This window comes from Psittacula echo (assembly GCF_963264785.1).
Source record: "Psittacula echo genome assembly, chromosome: 6".
NCBI lineage: Eukaryota > Metazoa > Chordata > Aves > Psittaciformes > Psittacidae > Psittacula > Psittacula echo.
Window position 1 is genome coordinate 77,295,811 of NC_137743.1, and position 15,433 is coordinate 77,311,243.

The following is a 15,433-nucleotide window of genomic DNA, read 5'->3' on the forward strand; positions in this document are numbered from 1 at the left end:
GGCCTGTCTTTCGAATGGCTGAAACGGCAGATCAACTAAATGCAACTCTTCATCCCCCTCTCTGCCTTTGTGTTCAACCCCTAATTCTTTTAGAGGAGTCATCAGTCAAAATCGGGGATTACAGACAGTTTGTGTGTAAGTTTTGTAGTCTCTTCCTAGCGAGATAATAAGTGTTCCCAAATGAAGTGTTTATCCTGCGAAGTGCTAGCAAAGCTTAGGGCATCTCACTTTTCATCTTTTCATACAGAAAAGCATTTTCCGTCATAACATTACACTTAGAGGTGTGCTTACAAGTTCTACAGGATGCTAGATTTACATTAAAGTATGCTAGAGACCTTTTTAAAGAAACATGGTTTCTGCCCTTATGATTATAGGAGGAGGAAAAATCATTCCTCTTCTTACCAGCCCTACAGCCTACACAGAGTGAGAGCATCTGCAAGTTTGGGAGAGGTCCTGATCCCCCTTTCAAGTCCTAGCAGTTTTGTTTGTCCTGAAAGGAACAATTTCCCTCACCACCTTGAAGCATGCTGTTAAAAGAAAGAAACCAAATGGTATGCTACCATTTTAGCAACACTGCTGGCTCATCTGAGAGGGGAGGGATTCTCACACTGGTTAGGGGTGGCACACAAACACCACAGAGATATCTTGGTACCTGAGAAGGAAGGAACAGAAATACGCACACATCCTATTCTTCAGAAAGGAAGCCAACTTCCTCTTGGTAATGGAAAACTTCAAGGAAATGGCATATTTTCCACAATAGAAAAGAAAATACATATTAATATGGATTCTGTGTTTCTTGCTGCAGTTTCCTAGACAGAAATGTATTTGAATGTGGTCCATAGCAGAGGTGTGCACCAGGCAAGTCCGTTGATAGCTGATACATGTCACTTACTTTTTCTGTTCTGGTAAGATTTACAGGTGGAAAAAAGGAACATACATGAAGTCCTGGTGGGATGATAACTCTCTATCATATATCTTACATGCTGGCATCCAGTGCCTCACACAGAGAGCGATAGGTAGCCAAAAAGGTTTGGCAGCAGACCACATGGACCTTCTGCTCCCACCTCTTTCCAGTAGCAGAAATTCCCAGGCAAGCTCCCAGAGGAGGTTATACCAAGCCTATGACATGCTTCTTGTCAGCACATCCTGTCTGTACCATCCCAGGGATAGCTGTCAGCCCCAGGGCCAGGAATGGTCCCGCACCGTGATGCCCTCTTCTGTGCTGCATGTCATTAACACAGAGCCTTTATGGCAGCCTCACACAGGTATCTCAATGTAAGCAGGGACTAGCAGAGGCAGGCAGGTTTGTGTTCAGCATATGTGCGTTTTAAAAGATGCAGTAATTGTCCATAATGCAGAGGTCTGGAAAGTCCTAATGATAGAAGTTAATGCTGTCTACAGGGATGCAGAGGTTGCCCTGTCATTCTCAGTTGCTGTTTTAACATAAGGACAATATAACCAACTTTATTAGTGTAAGTTGTTAGAGACTCTTAAAACTCTCCTTGGACAGCAGCAACAGGAAATAAATTCATTATGGAAATCTGTACCTTGGATCTGCCACACACACTTTTCCCAAAGGTGGGATAATGCCTAAGCATACCTACTGCCAGCACCACTGGCTTGGAGGCAGAATACAAACTGTAATTGTTTCATAACACTCAGGGACTTCCTTTGGAAGATACAAATGCTTCAACTTGTGTACAGAATGTATTTCCTCAGACATCCACCCTGAGACTTTTTTCTTCTGCTTTTAATTACTTGCTGCTAGATGATACCTTCACAGAAAAGGGAATTTTACCATTTGAGATGTCATAAGTATTGTTTAAATGGAAGAATTTGCCAAAACTACCCAGTACAATTAACACCTCAGTGGCCTGAAAAATTCGTGTGACTCTATTGCAAGTAGCACTCTGTATTTCAGGTCATGATGTAAATGCTTATCATATACCTGTTTCAAACTAACTAAAGTCTCCGTTTTCCTGGCCACATGGAGGAAAGTATTTTCCAGGATTTGCAATCCCAGTGACTATTAACAGCTACAGAAGCAGGCACAGAAAGTCAAACCAGTTTAAAGGTACCTGTGCTGTGGGACAGGCAGGAAGCCAGAGGGCTCTGGGGCATGGGTATGCAGTTCTGATGATAAACTCCAGGTCTGGCCTCCTGCTCCCCTGCTTCAGTCGTAAAGTTGTCTTTCTGAATATGTTGTGTTGAATAATTAAGTGTATTGTAATGGTATATTGCATGCAAATGTCCAGAGTCTTCTTCCTAGCCTTGCCTGGGTGTGAGGAGACAGTCCATAGAGAATAACAGCAATGATCAGGCATTTTTTATGTGCTATTCTGTAATCAGGTTTTGAATAGTCAAATTATTTTGTCTGGTGTCTCATTTGCTGTAACTTGACGGGAATTAAATATGCAAAAGAATGACAGAAAACCTTGCAAAGCTTTTCATCTACATCAGCCGACCTGTTTCCAGTTGCAAACTCTTGCTTCCATAAACAACATCTTTCACATCTTGTTCTTCTGATTTTTCTTTCTTTCATCTGTTGAGCTCTTTCCATCATTCCACCTTATTCTGCATTGTCAGGTTAATGTTCCCTTCACCTGTGTTCACAGAGAATGCAAACAAACTGGAAGAAAGTGCAAGAGGGATCTACATCCCTTGTCCAGAGCATTACAATGGCTTCTGCATGCATGGCAAGTGTGAGCACTCCACTAACATGCTGGAACCGTCTTGCAGGTAACCCTTCTACCGGGGAGGAAAGGCTACACACATGAAAAAACGCTTACTCTAGATAAACCACGGAAAATAATGGTAGCCATGGCCCTTTGTGCTACAAAACCCATTAGACTTTAATTATTCAACAAAGTCCGCATTTTGTGTGGTGGGCGCGTGTTGAGTTATGCACAATGTTAATTGATTGTAAAAACATTCAGTAACCTTCAGTTATATTTAGGTATATTTTTAAAAGCACTTCACAAAGGGCTCAGACAGCAACCAGATAGCCTTCTCACTCTGGGGGAAAGGCACGACACCAGGGCTATGTCCCTGCTGTGGCAGGAGGGATGCTCATGGGGCAGCGAGCTGGGGTGAAGGGGGCTCCATGCGGGAGTCTTTGGAGGAGGTTAGGGCAGGGAAGAGGAGTGGTAGTGAAAGGACGTTTGTTCAGTGAATGCCTCCCTGCAGAGGTGGGGATATTACCTCTGAAGTCCAACCAGCAGCCTGGTGGCAAAGAAAAGGACTATCATGCATGAAGGACCATATTCCTGGGACATTGGACTCGGAGAGCTAAGATACGGACCAGACTTATCCCACAGGGTAGATCTGTTAAGCCAGCTTCTCCCAGCTCCCGCAAACAGCCAAGGCAAGTTTTGCTCTTTGCAGCTGCTGCATTTTAGGTTCTCCATTCAGCTGTAAAATGTCCTTTTCTCAAGCTGCTGGCTGCTGTGGGAATGTAGGAGAGGAAAAGGGTGGAAGTACAAGGCTTGACCCATCAGGGTTAGTGTGCCACTAACACTTCCGAGAGGGACCCAAGCAGTCTGGCTCGGTCTCTTATGGTTGCTGCTGCCATTGACCTGGATTTTCACATCTTCTTTCTTGGGATTTTAGCAAGAGTTAAAATGGGAAACCCACTGTTTCTTCCCCAGAATCACAAAAGGAGAGATGTCAGGCTGCAAGATGGGAACTGGTGAGCAGTGCAGCAAGCAGCATTGGGGTACATGGTTGCAGCATCAACAGAGGGTTTTTTATAGCAACCAGACAAAATGTAAATGATGTATCCACTTGCAGGAACATCTAATCACATTTCATATGGAGCTTGGATGATTGCTTATCACCTCCTTCGGGGTAATCTGCATAAGGAGCCACAACTAGATGGCTTTTCACCCTCCCCCACCTCCCCAAAGAAAGGGAGAAATGTAAAATATGTTGTGCAAGGAACTAAATGGATTCTCAACACAACGTGCAAGTAGTTCCACTTGATGCTAGATAAGTCCCAGCCTCCTGGGCACCTCCTGGCACTATTGCAGTGATGCTAGGACCTGAGGTTTGCCTTCTGAGAGGTCAAGGAGGCACCGATGCCCCCTCTAGGGAGCCCATCCTGCAAGAAAACACATGAGCTCATGCTTAGGCAACTGATTTTCTTTTTCAGATGTAATGTTTGGTTTTTGCATTCTTTGAAAGCAGCAGATAATCGGGCAAAAAACATCTCTCGTTTCAGATGTGATGCTGGCTATACTGGACAACACTGTGAAAAAAAGGACTACAGCGTTTTATATGTGGTTCCAGGCCCAGTACGATTTCAATATGTCTTAATAGCAGCTGTGATTGGAACCATCCAGATTGCTATCATCTGTGTTGTAGTCCTCTGTATTACAAGGTCAGTATCTCTGGTATTTTGCAATAAGAAAAGAAGATACTTTTGTTTTGCCTACTTTGTGCGTTGATTATACGAGTTTCTGCAGTGACACTGCTGATAGCAAATGCTGTTTAATTCACCAACAAACAAAAGATATACTGTCTGGTCCAGCCAGCCAGTGCTGCCTCATAATTACAACTGAATTTTTACTTCCATCTTAATCAAACTTAGGTAGCAACAGTGCCTACAGCAACTGAAGGTTCCTATTTTGCATTCAGATGCTTGGACAAATACTGTTCATATAAATAGGGGAATATAAATACAGCAGCTGGATCAACACTTAATAAAACTAATCATATCTCCATCTGGTTTCCTCAAGGGCCCATTCTCTTAGTCCTAATCAGGCAAAGCATACGAACTTTTAAGCCTGTTTGCGATCCCATTGATTAAATGATTTCATTAGGCATGTATACATGTTCAAAGGTAACGCACATGTTTACAGTCTTCTCTGAATGGTGGCACACCAAGCCATATATGATATTTTGTTTGTTTCTTTCTTTAATGAGGAGGAAAGGGTGGTTGTAATGGAAACAACAGCCCCAGGGTAGTTCAGAACATGAGGAGTAGATGCAGTCCTTCCTCTCCTACCTGCGCTGCTCTGCCTCCCCACTGAAGTGTGTTACTGTCTCTGGGAGGGGTTGGAGTAAGTTCTGAGCTTTAGACATCTTCAGGCTTCTCTCAGAAATCACAAGGTTAAATTAATTCAGATAGTAAGAATGAGAAACCATTAGATTTAGAAGTAAATTTATTTTTAAAATCAAAAAGAAAAATTAAGGCCAGGTAGCATACCTGTGCATAAAATAAAATCTCAAATGTATTTCAGCCCCTATGTTGCATTACCTGGCTGTAAGACTGGTCTAGAATTTGTTCCTGGAAAAGACGAAAAGAAAAACATTCATAAATCATTCTCTGGCCTCAAGGCATAAAACAAAACCATCTGATGAAAGGTAGCTGCTTTTTTGGCCAAGCTGAGTCCATCAGCTCAATGGTAAATGCTGAAGGAGCAATAGATTATGGTGGTATTCACAGAAGTAATTCAAACAAACAAACCAGTAGTTTGTGATGAGAAAAAGAAGATGGTGTAGTAACTGATAATGGAACAAATGCTCTGCATCGTTTTGTTGAGTGACTCTAGTTTTGTCACCTTGACACGGTAACACAGAGTATTTTACACTGAAGAATGAAGACAGTGTGCTTTCAGTGACCTGGTACTGTAGTGCAAATTACCCATCACACTGTTTTCATACGTGGATGGTACCTTTTCCCACCCACTTTGTGACCAAGTTAATTTATGATCTTTTGACTTTTTTCTGTAATGGATGTAATTACTGCAGAACATCCTCTGTCCCAGCATAATGGTTCGAGATACATTTGCAAAAGTGTACTCTTAAGTAGCCTAAGAGAAATCCACATGGTAAGAGCACGTTGTGGCAGTATATGCATAAGTAATTGAGTTTTTGAAGCCATCTGCAGTGGAGAACCTGACTGTACTGGTTTGAACTCCACACTCTGAACCCTTCAAAGTGCTAAACTCACCCTACCAGGTCCCTGAGAGAAAGAAGGGAAACTTCACTCACGTGGAGGATGCTGCAGCCAGATTCTTTGCCAATAATTTCAGTGCAGCTTCACCTAATTCATTTATCAAATGAGTTTGGTGCACTGTGTCCAAACTCTGCATTTGAGCCACATAAGACTACCACTGTAAATCTTCTAGGCATCATTACTGTTGTTGCTCTTAAAATCACAGCTGTACAGTGGCACTGATGTACAGGGTGTCCTCCATTGCTGGAAGGCTCTGAGCAATTCTTGGGCACTTTTAGGACCATCGTTGCACAGACACTTTGAACAAATGAACTGTGCTGCTGACAGGGGCAGTCTGCCTTTGCTCCTGGGTACCTGGTCCTGCCAGTGTTCTTGTGCCAGCATTGGTATTTCTGTAGCCACACAATGAACCCAGCCAGGGGATGGATTCAGCAAGGAAAACCTTGTTTTAAAGTGGCTCAATTCCTTTATGAGGTTGGCCACCCAGCTACTCATTGCTAGTGCCAGTGATGGGAATAAGCAGCTGGGGTGGAGAAGTAGGGGACCAGAAGCCAAGAGATACAGAGAGAAGGAGGAGTGAGGCACAGTTCCTACCCAATGACTTTTATCTTAGAGGTAAGGCAAAAGAGAAGCAATGATAAAAGTGAAGGAGGATGGCAAATAATATAGGTATGGCCTAGTGTCATAATGATTCTCATCAGTTTTCTTTACAGCTTTGCATTTTTAGTGCTTCCCTAATGTTTAGTCACAGCAGCTTATTTATGTGAAGAAATAACTTGATTAAAAATGAATGCGTAATGTGTTTTACCTGCTATGAATCACATTGTGAGTAACTCGAGCTTGCAAGCAGGCTTCAGTGGAGGGAGGGCAGGCAGCCTGTGCTCCAGTACCTAGTTTACATTGATGTAACTGCTGTGTTCATAAATGAATACATCCCACACACAGAGCACTACAAAGAACTTTTGATTAAAGAGTTAAGGACCAAGGAAAAGCTGCCACTCAATTTTAGTGGGTGATTAAGTCTAAAAAGCTGGTTAAGTGCCAGCACCCCTCTTAGGAAACCCAAATGCACTTCAGACACAACCTACCTGCAGATGCAATAGCACTGCATTTCAGTAGTCGTGATGTTGGTACTTGATCCCGGGGCATTCCCAACCCTCCATCAATTGGTAGTGTAGTGTATTATGCAATTAAAACATGGGCATTTTTGGTTAAAAGATGATTTTTTTCATGATCTTAATTGGAGTATCTCTACATTTGACTCCATCTCTCTCGACCTTGGACTAAGTGACTGTATAGATGCTGTCAGTGTCGGTTTTGGGAAAGCATCTGTGAGATGCTCATCTCCTTGCTCCCAACAGGAGCAGTCGGTATCCACCCTTCTCCGGCAATGCACAGCTGCATCCCCTGGGATTTCTGACCATCCTGGTCATCCGCAGCCACTTGGTACCTCCATGTTTCTTACAAAACCAGTCTGGCTCTGCCCACTGTGCCTGGTTCCCAACCCACCATGGCCGAGTGCTGGGCAAAGCAGGGCTGCACTTTGTGCTGTAAATCCTCATCCTCTGGGACTCAGGAGGAGCCCCGGGTAGCGTGGGGCTGCAGGAGGATTTACAACGCTGTCTCTGCGCACCGTGTCGAGGTGTCGGTGCCGTCTCCCATGGAGCGCCGCAGGGTCCTGCTGTGCAGTATCCAGCTGACTGGGCAGGAGAGGCCGCCTGGGGACAGTCGGGGCTGGGAGGCTGTCAGCGTGTGCATGACATGACATGCGGCTCAGTGAATCAGCCCTGTGTTTGCTAACAGCGGCTCCCTGACTCACTCGGAGAGCTTGATCGCCTTTTTAGGAACACACACTGAATAATGAGCTTGTCATGAAATCACAAACCAGCTAAACTCGGCATTAGTTTCATAATGAAAGCTCTGCTGTGACCTCCAAGAGCGCTGATTTTTCCTGGAGTAAAGATAGCAGCCTACTTTACTGCTTCCAAGAAAGGAATGAGGCACAATGTAATGCACAGCCGTGCAGTTTCTCATGAGGGGGTGGTCCTGTTGGTCAGGACAATCTGACCCATATTTTGTTGCACACTTACATAATTGTGTTTCAGCCTTTTGAAATGCTTCATAAGTCCTTACGTTCTTGTATAGCCTTCCTGTTGGCGTCACAAAGCTATAGCATCACTCCCATTCAACAGGGAAAAAAATGGCCTTTTTGGTTTTAAGGGGTCAGTCAAAACTTACTTCTCTCTGTTTTGCTGTTAGTTATTTGACACAGAGCTGAAAGCCAATGCTTTGAGCTCTCACTGCTCCACTCGGTGCATAACCCACAGGGTTTCATAAAGTGCTGCAGAAAGCCTTCCTCTAAACAGAAACACAAGTTAGCCCAATACAAAGGGAATTATTTTCCGTGTTAGTATGGACTGGGTTATCATGGGTCTTTCTGTCATGCCACTCCAAGAGGGTGTTTCAGTCTTTCTTGTGTAGCTGCCTGAGCAGAGGGCAGAAAGAGGCAAACCCAGGATAAACACTCACACTGAACTTCAGCTGAAGAAAGAGCTTTCTGTCTAAGGGTGCCTTTCCATGGGAAGAAACCAGAAACGCAGTATTATCTTTCCATTAAGGACAAGCGCTTCATAGCATCCCCACAGCTGATGCTGCTGCAGGTGAATGGTGGAAACGTGCTCTTGCTGAGGAGCACCGTGAGGTCCTGGGGCAGAAGAGATTTGCTTTTGCAGCCACCCAAAAGGAAAATAAGATTTGGGTTTTTTCCAGTGCAATTACTTTCCTCACTAAGCCAAGCAGCCCTGTGAGGAGTGTAACGTGGTGCAGGCACCCGTAAGTAAAGTAGCTGCTCGCTAATGAGCTGAACATGGAGCATTTCCATGGAGACTAATAGGGATTGCAGACGCTTAGCTCCTCGGAAAGGCAGCCCCCGCTTCCACTTTGTAAATGCTTCACAGACCTGGGATGCTGAGCAGGTGAGCATGCGACCATCCTGAATCTTCCACCTGCACCTCGCTGAAAGTAAACCTGTTATTTAAAGATGAGTGATGGGGTGCAGCTGGGGCTGTCACAACGCTGCGGAGTCACCACTGCTCACCAGGAAGGAGCAGGAATCGTAACATTCCCTTTGCCATATTTTTGTTTACAGTATGTTTTGTGGGGTTTGTGTTCTGGGGGCTTTGTTGTGGTACCATTGCCATTAGCCAGCCCATTTCATTTAACTGAAGAGGAGACGTGTTGAGGGGCAGAGGATGCTTGTGCCACTGCTCAAGCAGATGCATTGTTAAGAGCTGTGTATTCTCACAACTCTCTTTTCCAGGAAATGTCCCAGGAGCAACAGAATCCACAGACAGAAGCAAAACACAGGGCACTACAGTTCAGACAACACAACAAGAGCATCGACAAGGTTAATTTAACGAGCGCATGTTTCCACAATGGCAAAACTAACTGCAGAGAGCTTGGACTACAAAATACAGTATTATAGACAAAAGATTAAGACAAGATCTACACATGTTGCCTTGCATTTGTGGTAATCTACACCAATGAGAACATGTACTACAGCTATATTTGATTATGTATGGATATATTTGAAATAGTATACATTGTCTTGATGTTTTTCTGTAATGTAAATAAACTATTTATATCACACAATATAGTTTTTTCTTTTTCATGTATTTGTTATATATAATAAATACTCAGTGATGAGAAAAAAATTGCCTTTCTTAAATTTGCTGTATCTCATACATAGCTGTGTATAGTCTTGGGATATTGTATATGGACACTAACAAATCTTCTTTTTTTTTTTCTTTTTCCAGTTCTAGTGGCAATTTTGAGTCTACTGAACTCAGTAGTAGGGTTTTGAGTTGGTCCAAGATCAGCGACAATTATGGATGTGGGAAAGGCGAAGAATAATTTAACCTACATTGAGGAGGGATAAAATATTTCAGATCCGGAGTCAACTACATTTCATCAGCCTTCTTCTCCCATACCATCTATCTTTACTGTCCCATAGCTTAGGAAGTCTTTGCCTTCTAAATTAAACCCTAACCGAAGGGGAAGTGGAAATTGTCAGTAACCGCGATGAGAGTGTCAGGGTAATGTTTCGATTTGGAAGGGAATTAGGTGTCTGTCAAGGTGAACCCTACAAGAACGCCTTGCAGAATCTCAAGCTCTGGTCACTGGAGTGAGTGAAAATTGCTTCTTACTGTTGATTGAAAATTATTAGGTTAAAAAAAGTTAATAACATAATAACAGCTGAAATGCCAGCACCATTTGTACCTCGTGAACATGCTGATGCAATTTATTTTTTCAAAGAGAAGGTGAAAACCACTCAGAAAATACCTTATGAATAACTTTATGGGTGACCCTACTCCATTAAATGTAATGAAGTGAAATGTTGGCTATATCTCAGTAAAATAAGGGCATGTGCTTTGTCACATGCACATGATGGACAAGACGCAAAGTTATTTCCTGATAGCTGAAACTTTCCAAAACACATTCTCTCAAGAAGGCAGCATTAGTCTAGTCTGTGCTATGAATTCTGAAGATGACAGAGTGAGACTGAAGGGCAGAGTGCGGTAACTTCACTCCTGCTGGATAACCCACTCCACTAATTGATTAGTACTAGTCACACTAATATAAGTGAACTAAAACCCCTTTGTAACAGTATTCTTTGTGCTGCTCCTTTCCAAAGAGACTTTTCTGAGGCAGAAGGTACCCATGACAAGAGTTAGGAGTATTTCTCACTGTCATCACCATGTAAGAAGTTGCATTTGGGTCAGAATCAGACCTGGGGTTACCTGGGATGATGTCTCATGAGTATGTTTCCATTTCCTGCTTCAGCACTGGTCTGATCACCCACAACAGTCACCACCAGCCCCACCGGCGACAGTCCACCCGATCCAGCCATCAGGCACGGGTGAAGCCGTACTGCTACTCTTAACATGGCTTTTGGTCTCCTTCCACCCCCAGCCTGCTTTAAAGTGAATCCATTGCATGATGTTCACACGGTTTCAGTTTTTGTCTTGTTCTGGGTTTCTTGGCTTTTTAAAGGTAATAAAAGGCGATTGGCAAGAGATGCTTCCAGGCACCTGGTCTTTGCTGGTTGATGGGAGTGGGAGTGTGGTGCTTTCGCAGGCAGTGGGCAGGTGATCGCACGTGACGGCTCTGCAGCACGGGGATGCTGGCCCTGCAGGGACCATCTGCTTCCCAGTGCCGTGGGCTGGGGCAAGGCAGAGGGAGAAGGGGGCTGTTCTCCCAGCTCTCAGTCGTCAGGGCTTGTTTTCGGATTAGAAGTGTGATGGTGCGGGGTTGATAGTGCAGCAGAGAGGCAGCGAGCAGGTGTGATGCTGGCCCGCTGGACCGAAGGGACATTGCCATGCTCAAACCCACTGCACAATGCTCCTCTTTGTCCCAGTTCTTGCTGGTTTTGTATCCCATACACAGGCTCAGTGTGACGTGGAGGGGAACCCAGGCTCTGCTGGGCTGTATAGGTTTGGTGACACAAGATCCTCTCTAGGGAGACTTTGCATGCTCTGTTAATTACACTGATACCAAGTGGCATCCCTCCATCACCTCAACCCAAGGCAGCAATGTCAGCGAGCACCTCTGAGGAACACTTGAGCATGAGGTTGAGGATTAGGTTGGAGGTGGCCAATGTAGCTCTACTCTGCAGCCCCCACCACCATGCTTTGTGCTGAGTGACGTGTTGGAGTCTAACAAGCATCAAAAACACAGATTTTGAGCTGAACCCAAATGTCAGTCCCCCACTGGGACTATCAGATCTGGGTTGTTTATTTCAGTCACTTACATTAGATACAAAAATCAAATGTTAACACATACACGCTGCCATGTACTGATAGCAGTAAAGCTAATTAGGAAAAGGCCTGGCCTAAAATAGCATAGCATCTCTTAGATGTGAAAATAGAAGTACGACACACTATCTCTAAACTTCCCAAAGTTATTTGGTGTGGTTTTACCTTGCAATGCCACATTTAATCCCTAAACAGCCTGTGTTTGTGCGTTGTTATTAGCCGCATCCCCAGCTGCAGTATCTGTCACAAAGCCTTCACACCTCTGAAAACAAGGCCAGTTTTTAAGTACCCGCTGCAGATCGGAGGGCAGAGAGGGGAAAGTGATTTCGGCTCTAATGCACAGAGGGCAGCTCCTAGCGAACAGCAGGCCTCATTGGGCTTTTCAGACTTAACCTTCAACGTGCTGATAGGGGCACGCAGTCTGACAATAACAGTGTCTTGGGGTTGTATGTACAGGAATGGAGATTTCTAGAGAAAACATTTGCAGCAGCAACAAGGCAGCAGATTTGGAGACATGGACTTGGGATTGTTTTTTCCTTTCCAGAAGGGGCTGCAAAGTGCGTTTGTTAGAGCTATCTGCTGGCCAGAACTCAAGACGTGGAACATTGAACTTCACAGGATGCAGAGGGGTGGGCTGGGCACATAAGGACCCAGCCGCGTGAAGCTGTGGTTATGGAGACGGTGTCATGCACAGAGGCAAAGCCCAGCTTCTCCACCTGGAATCACATGGAGGGGTGCCGATGTGTTGCCATTTGACCACTTCCCAGTACTACCTGACACCAGGCCCCTTGCAGTGCCAGTGGGAGTGGGCTTGTTCCTCACCTGGATGACGCAGTAATTCATTTATTTTTGGCTGTTCAATAGGCTTTTTCTCTCATTCCACTGCGGCATCTGTAAATAACCTCAAATACCACCACACACTCACTTTACAGACCACACGAGAGAAGATCTAGATATACAAAACCACTGACAACACCAGTAATGCCACCCTCAGCTTCAGCACCATGCCAGCCTGCAGTCACTTACTGGCCTGGCTGTTACTTTGCTGAGGCCAAACCACTTGGTAAAAACAGGTAAAAATAGGACTGCTGGCACACCCATTCCCTAAGGCTTTTCCTGTCAGTCTGTAACATTTTTTGGAGCAAGAAGCCATGTAATTGTTTTGTTTGTGATGCATTTAACGCAACAGCATCCTGACCTCGATCCTCAAAATAAAGCGAGTTGCTATTGGCATGCATTGAGCGCTGGCGAGCAGAGCCCACCCACCTTCCCCAGCCTGGGATGTTCAGATGATGTTCAACCCCTTGGTGCCTTTAGATGTAGGCAAACAAGGGTTCTGAGCTGAATGCCAGCTCATAAGTAAATTGCCTTTAGAGCTCATACAGGCTGCAGCAGGCGGGTGACATGCAGCTCTCCCCTTCTCCCACCCCTAGCACTGCACTACAGGACAGGCACAGCTTCCATGCCTCTCCATCATGAGGCTTACCTTAAAATAAAGTCTAATCAGATGGTCATTATCATTCACTTTCACCCAGTGAGAATAAGACATGATTTACAGAACATTATCATTATAAAAATATTATAATTAATAAAAGGAGGCTGGATATCCTATTCTCGCTGCTGCTGCCTTTAGATTACCAGCCTCTGCACGCTAAGGCACTGTGATTACCTCAAGTGAAACGACACTGGGGTAGTTTTTCCCTGTAGCCATCAGGGTCTCACCTCCCTGGGCAGCACGAGATCAGCTCAGCTTTCCTGGGTGCCAGCCTGAAGGACCACATGCTGAAGGCAGGGATGACAGCGTCTATATGAATGCCCCATGCAGAGGTTAACTGAAGGGGCAGGTGGATGTAGGCAGAAGGTGGGTGCCGTGTATCGCTGCCTCCTATTTTTCCAGAAGCAGCTCTCAAAAAGCCTCATCTTCAAAGAGGTCTCTAAAGCTTCTTTGAAAACAAAATGATTAAAGGCTATTTTCCCTCTCTTCCAACATCAGACACATCTCGCGCCACATCCTTGCTTTCACCCCTCATTATGCATGCAGCTTCTCTGCAGCTCCCACTTTTGCGTCAGGGTGGAAGTTACAACTCAGAATTAAAAGCAAAGTTCATTACCACACATCAAAGTAGGCATGGCCAGGCCTACCCTTCCTTTTATTCATGGGGGGGGCTGGCTATTTACAGACGTCAGCCCCCATGGGTTTGCATGCCAGGCTGGAGGCAGGAATGCCCACGTCTGGCAGTGCTGGTGGGGTTTTCTCTCCTGAATGACGAATAACCTCAACTGGACTTCAGGATGACATGATGGAGATATGCTGGGCCATTATGATGAGGTCTTTAGAGCCATTTTATTAAACACAATAATACTTTTTCTACAGTTCTGGTCTGAACAGACCACAACCTGGCTGACTGAGCCAATTACATGGTGCTCTGTTTGACACAGGAGCCAAAAGTCTCATTACTTGCTCCACACACACATGACAGTGCACACATCAAAAGAGCTTCTGCCAGCACCCATGGACAGGAGGGGCAGGAAGAACAGGAGGGGCAGGAAGAACAGTAGAGGCAGGCACAGCCAGCTTCTACCCCAACCAGCCTTTAGGCTGATGCTTTGCCTTCAAATGCTTTTCATATTAGGTGGGCTTAGAGTTTATTTTCGTTTCATTTTAATTAACAGTTTTGTCACAGCAGGAGGGATGCTGAAAACAAAAATGCACTTAAAAAAATGATCTTTTGGATTTTTCTCAACTTTTCCTTTTTTTTAATGCCGTATTGAACGCGAGCCACAAAGCAGTAAAATATTCCGCAGTCTCACAAAGCAGCCGCCAAGCTGCATAATAAAAAGTCATGTGAGGAATCTGCTCTATAATGCTAACTAGGTGGCATCAGCCGTGGCTTTGTAAATAAAATGTGAGGCCTGTTTTGCTCAGCTTAGGAAAGGCAGACCCCAGGTTGAAGCCTTCATTTCAGTGCCGCTCCCAATTGAGTTTCCCTGGGTTGTGGGAGCCATTAGCCCATGTGGCTGTTCCTCACCAAAGGCAAGGGAGACAGGAGTGTGGTTTCAGCCCACCAGTGACCAAGCCTCACAGTGCAGATGTGCCCCCAGCCACTGCCATCCTCCAGCTCGCTTTTCAGGGGTCACAGCACCTTCCCCTGCCACCGCCCCAACATGAAATAAAAACAATTGGAAGGTGAAAAGTGTTAAGAAAATGCAGTAGCACCTCATAAACTTCCCATGGGAGAAGCCTTAAAAGCAGCTTGCTTTACATCAGGTCCCTCGGAAATGAAGTGTCATTATTCAGGATGAAATCCAGCCTCTAAGTGCAAATGCAAGCAACAGACCATCAGCGCCGCCAGGGAAGAGGGGCAGCGGTGGGTTTTACAGCAAGGAGCTCTCAGCAGAATAGGGATGAGCTGAGAGGTGAGGAAGAGCCATTTAATGTGACCTGAATTAGCGGCTATAGATAGTGCTTCCTGCATGTTTTACATTTTTAAATAAAAAGGATCTTCTTGCTTAATGGTTAATAAAAATGATTAGTGCTCCCAGGGCAGGGATTCTGACAGATGCAGACTGTGCTGGAGGGACCAGCTACAAGACACGAGAGAAGATGAAACCGGTTTCTTTTTTTTTCCTGTGGAGTACATCTCTACCAGCATTTGCAAGT

General features: G+C 44.9%; 1 protein-coding gene across 1 annotated transcript in view; it reads left to right on the forward strand.

The window, feature by feature from the left end:
• TMEFF2 (transmembrane protein with EGF like and two follistatin like domains 2) overlaps positions 1-10,032 on the forward strand; it is a gene marked incomplete at its 5' end in the record, with an annotated part of 127,021 nt that extends 116,989 nt beyond the window's left edge. Inside the window, 4 exons of the mRNA XM_080621543.1 lie at positions 2,616-2,739; positions 4,220-4,378; positions 9,279-9,365; positions 9,775-10,032. Coding sequence (XP_080477669.1) covers positions 2,616-2,739; positions 4,220-4,378; positions 9,279-9,365; positions 9,775-9,871 — 467 coding nt within the window. The 3' untranslated portion in view covers positions 9,872-10,032. The remainder of the gene's footprint in view (positions 1-2,615; positions 2,740-4,219; positions 4,379-9,278; positions 9,366-9,774) is intronic.
• Positions 10,033-15,433: the final 5,401 nt, after the last annotated feature.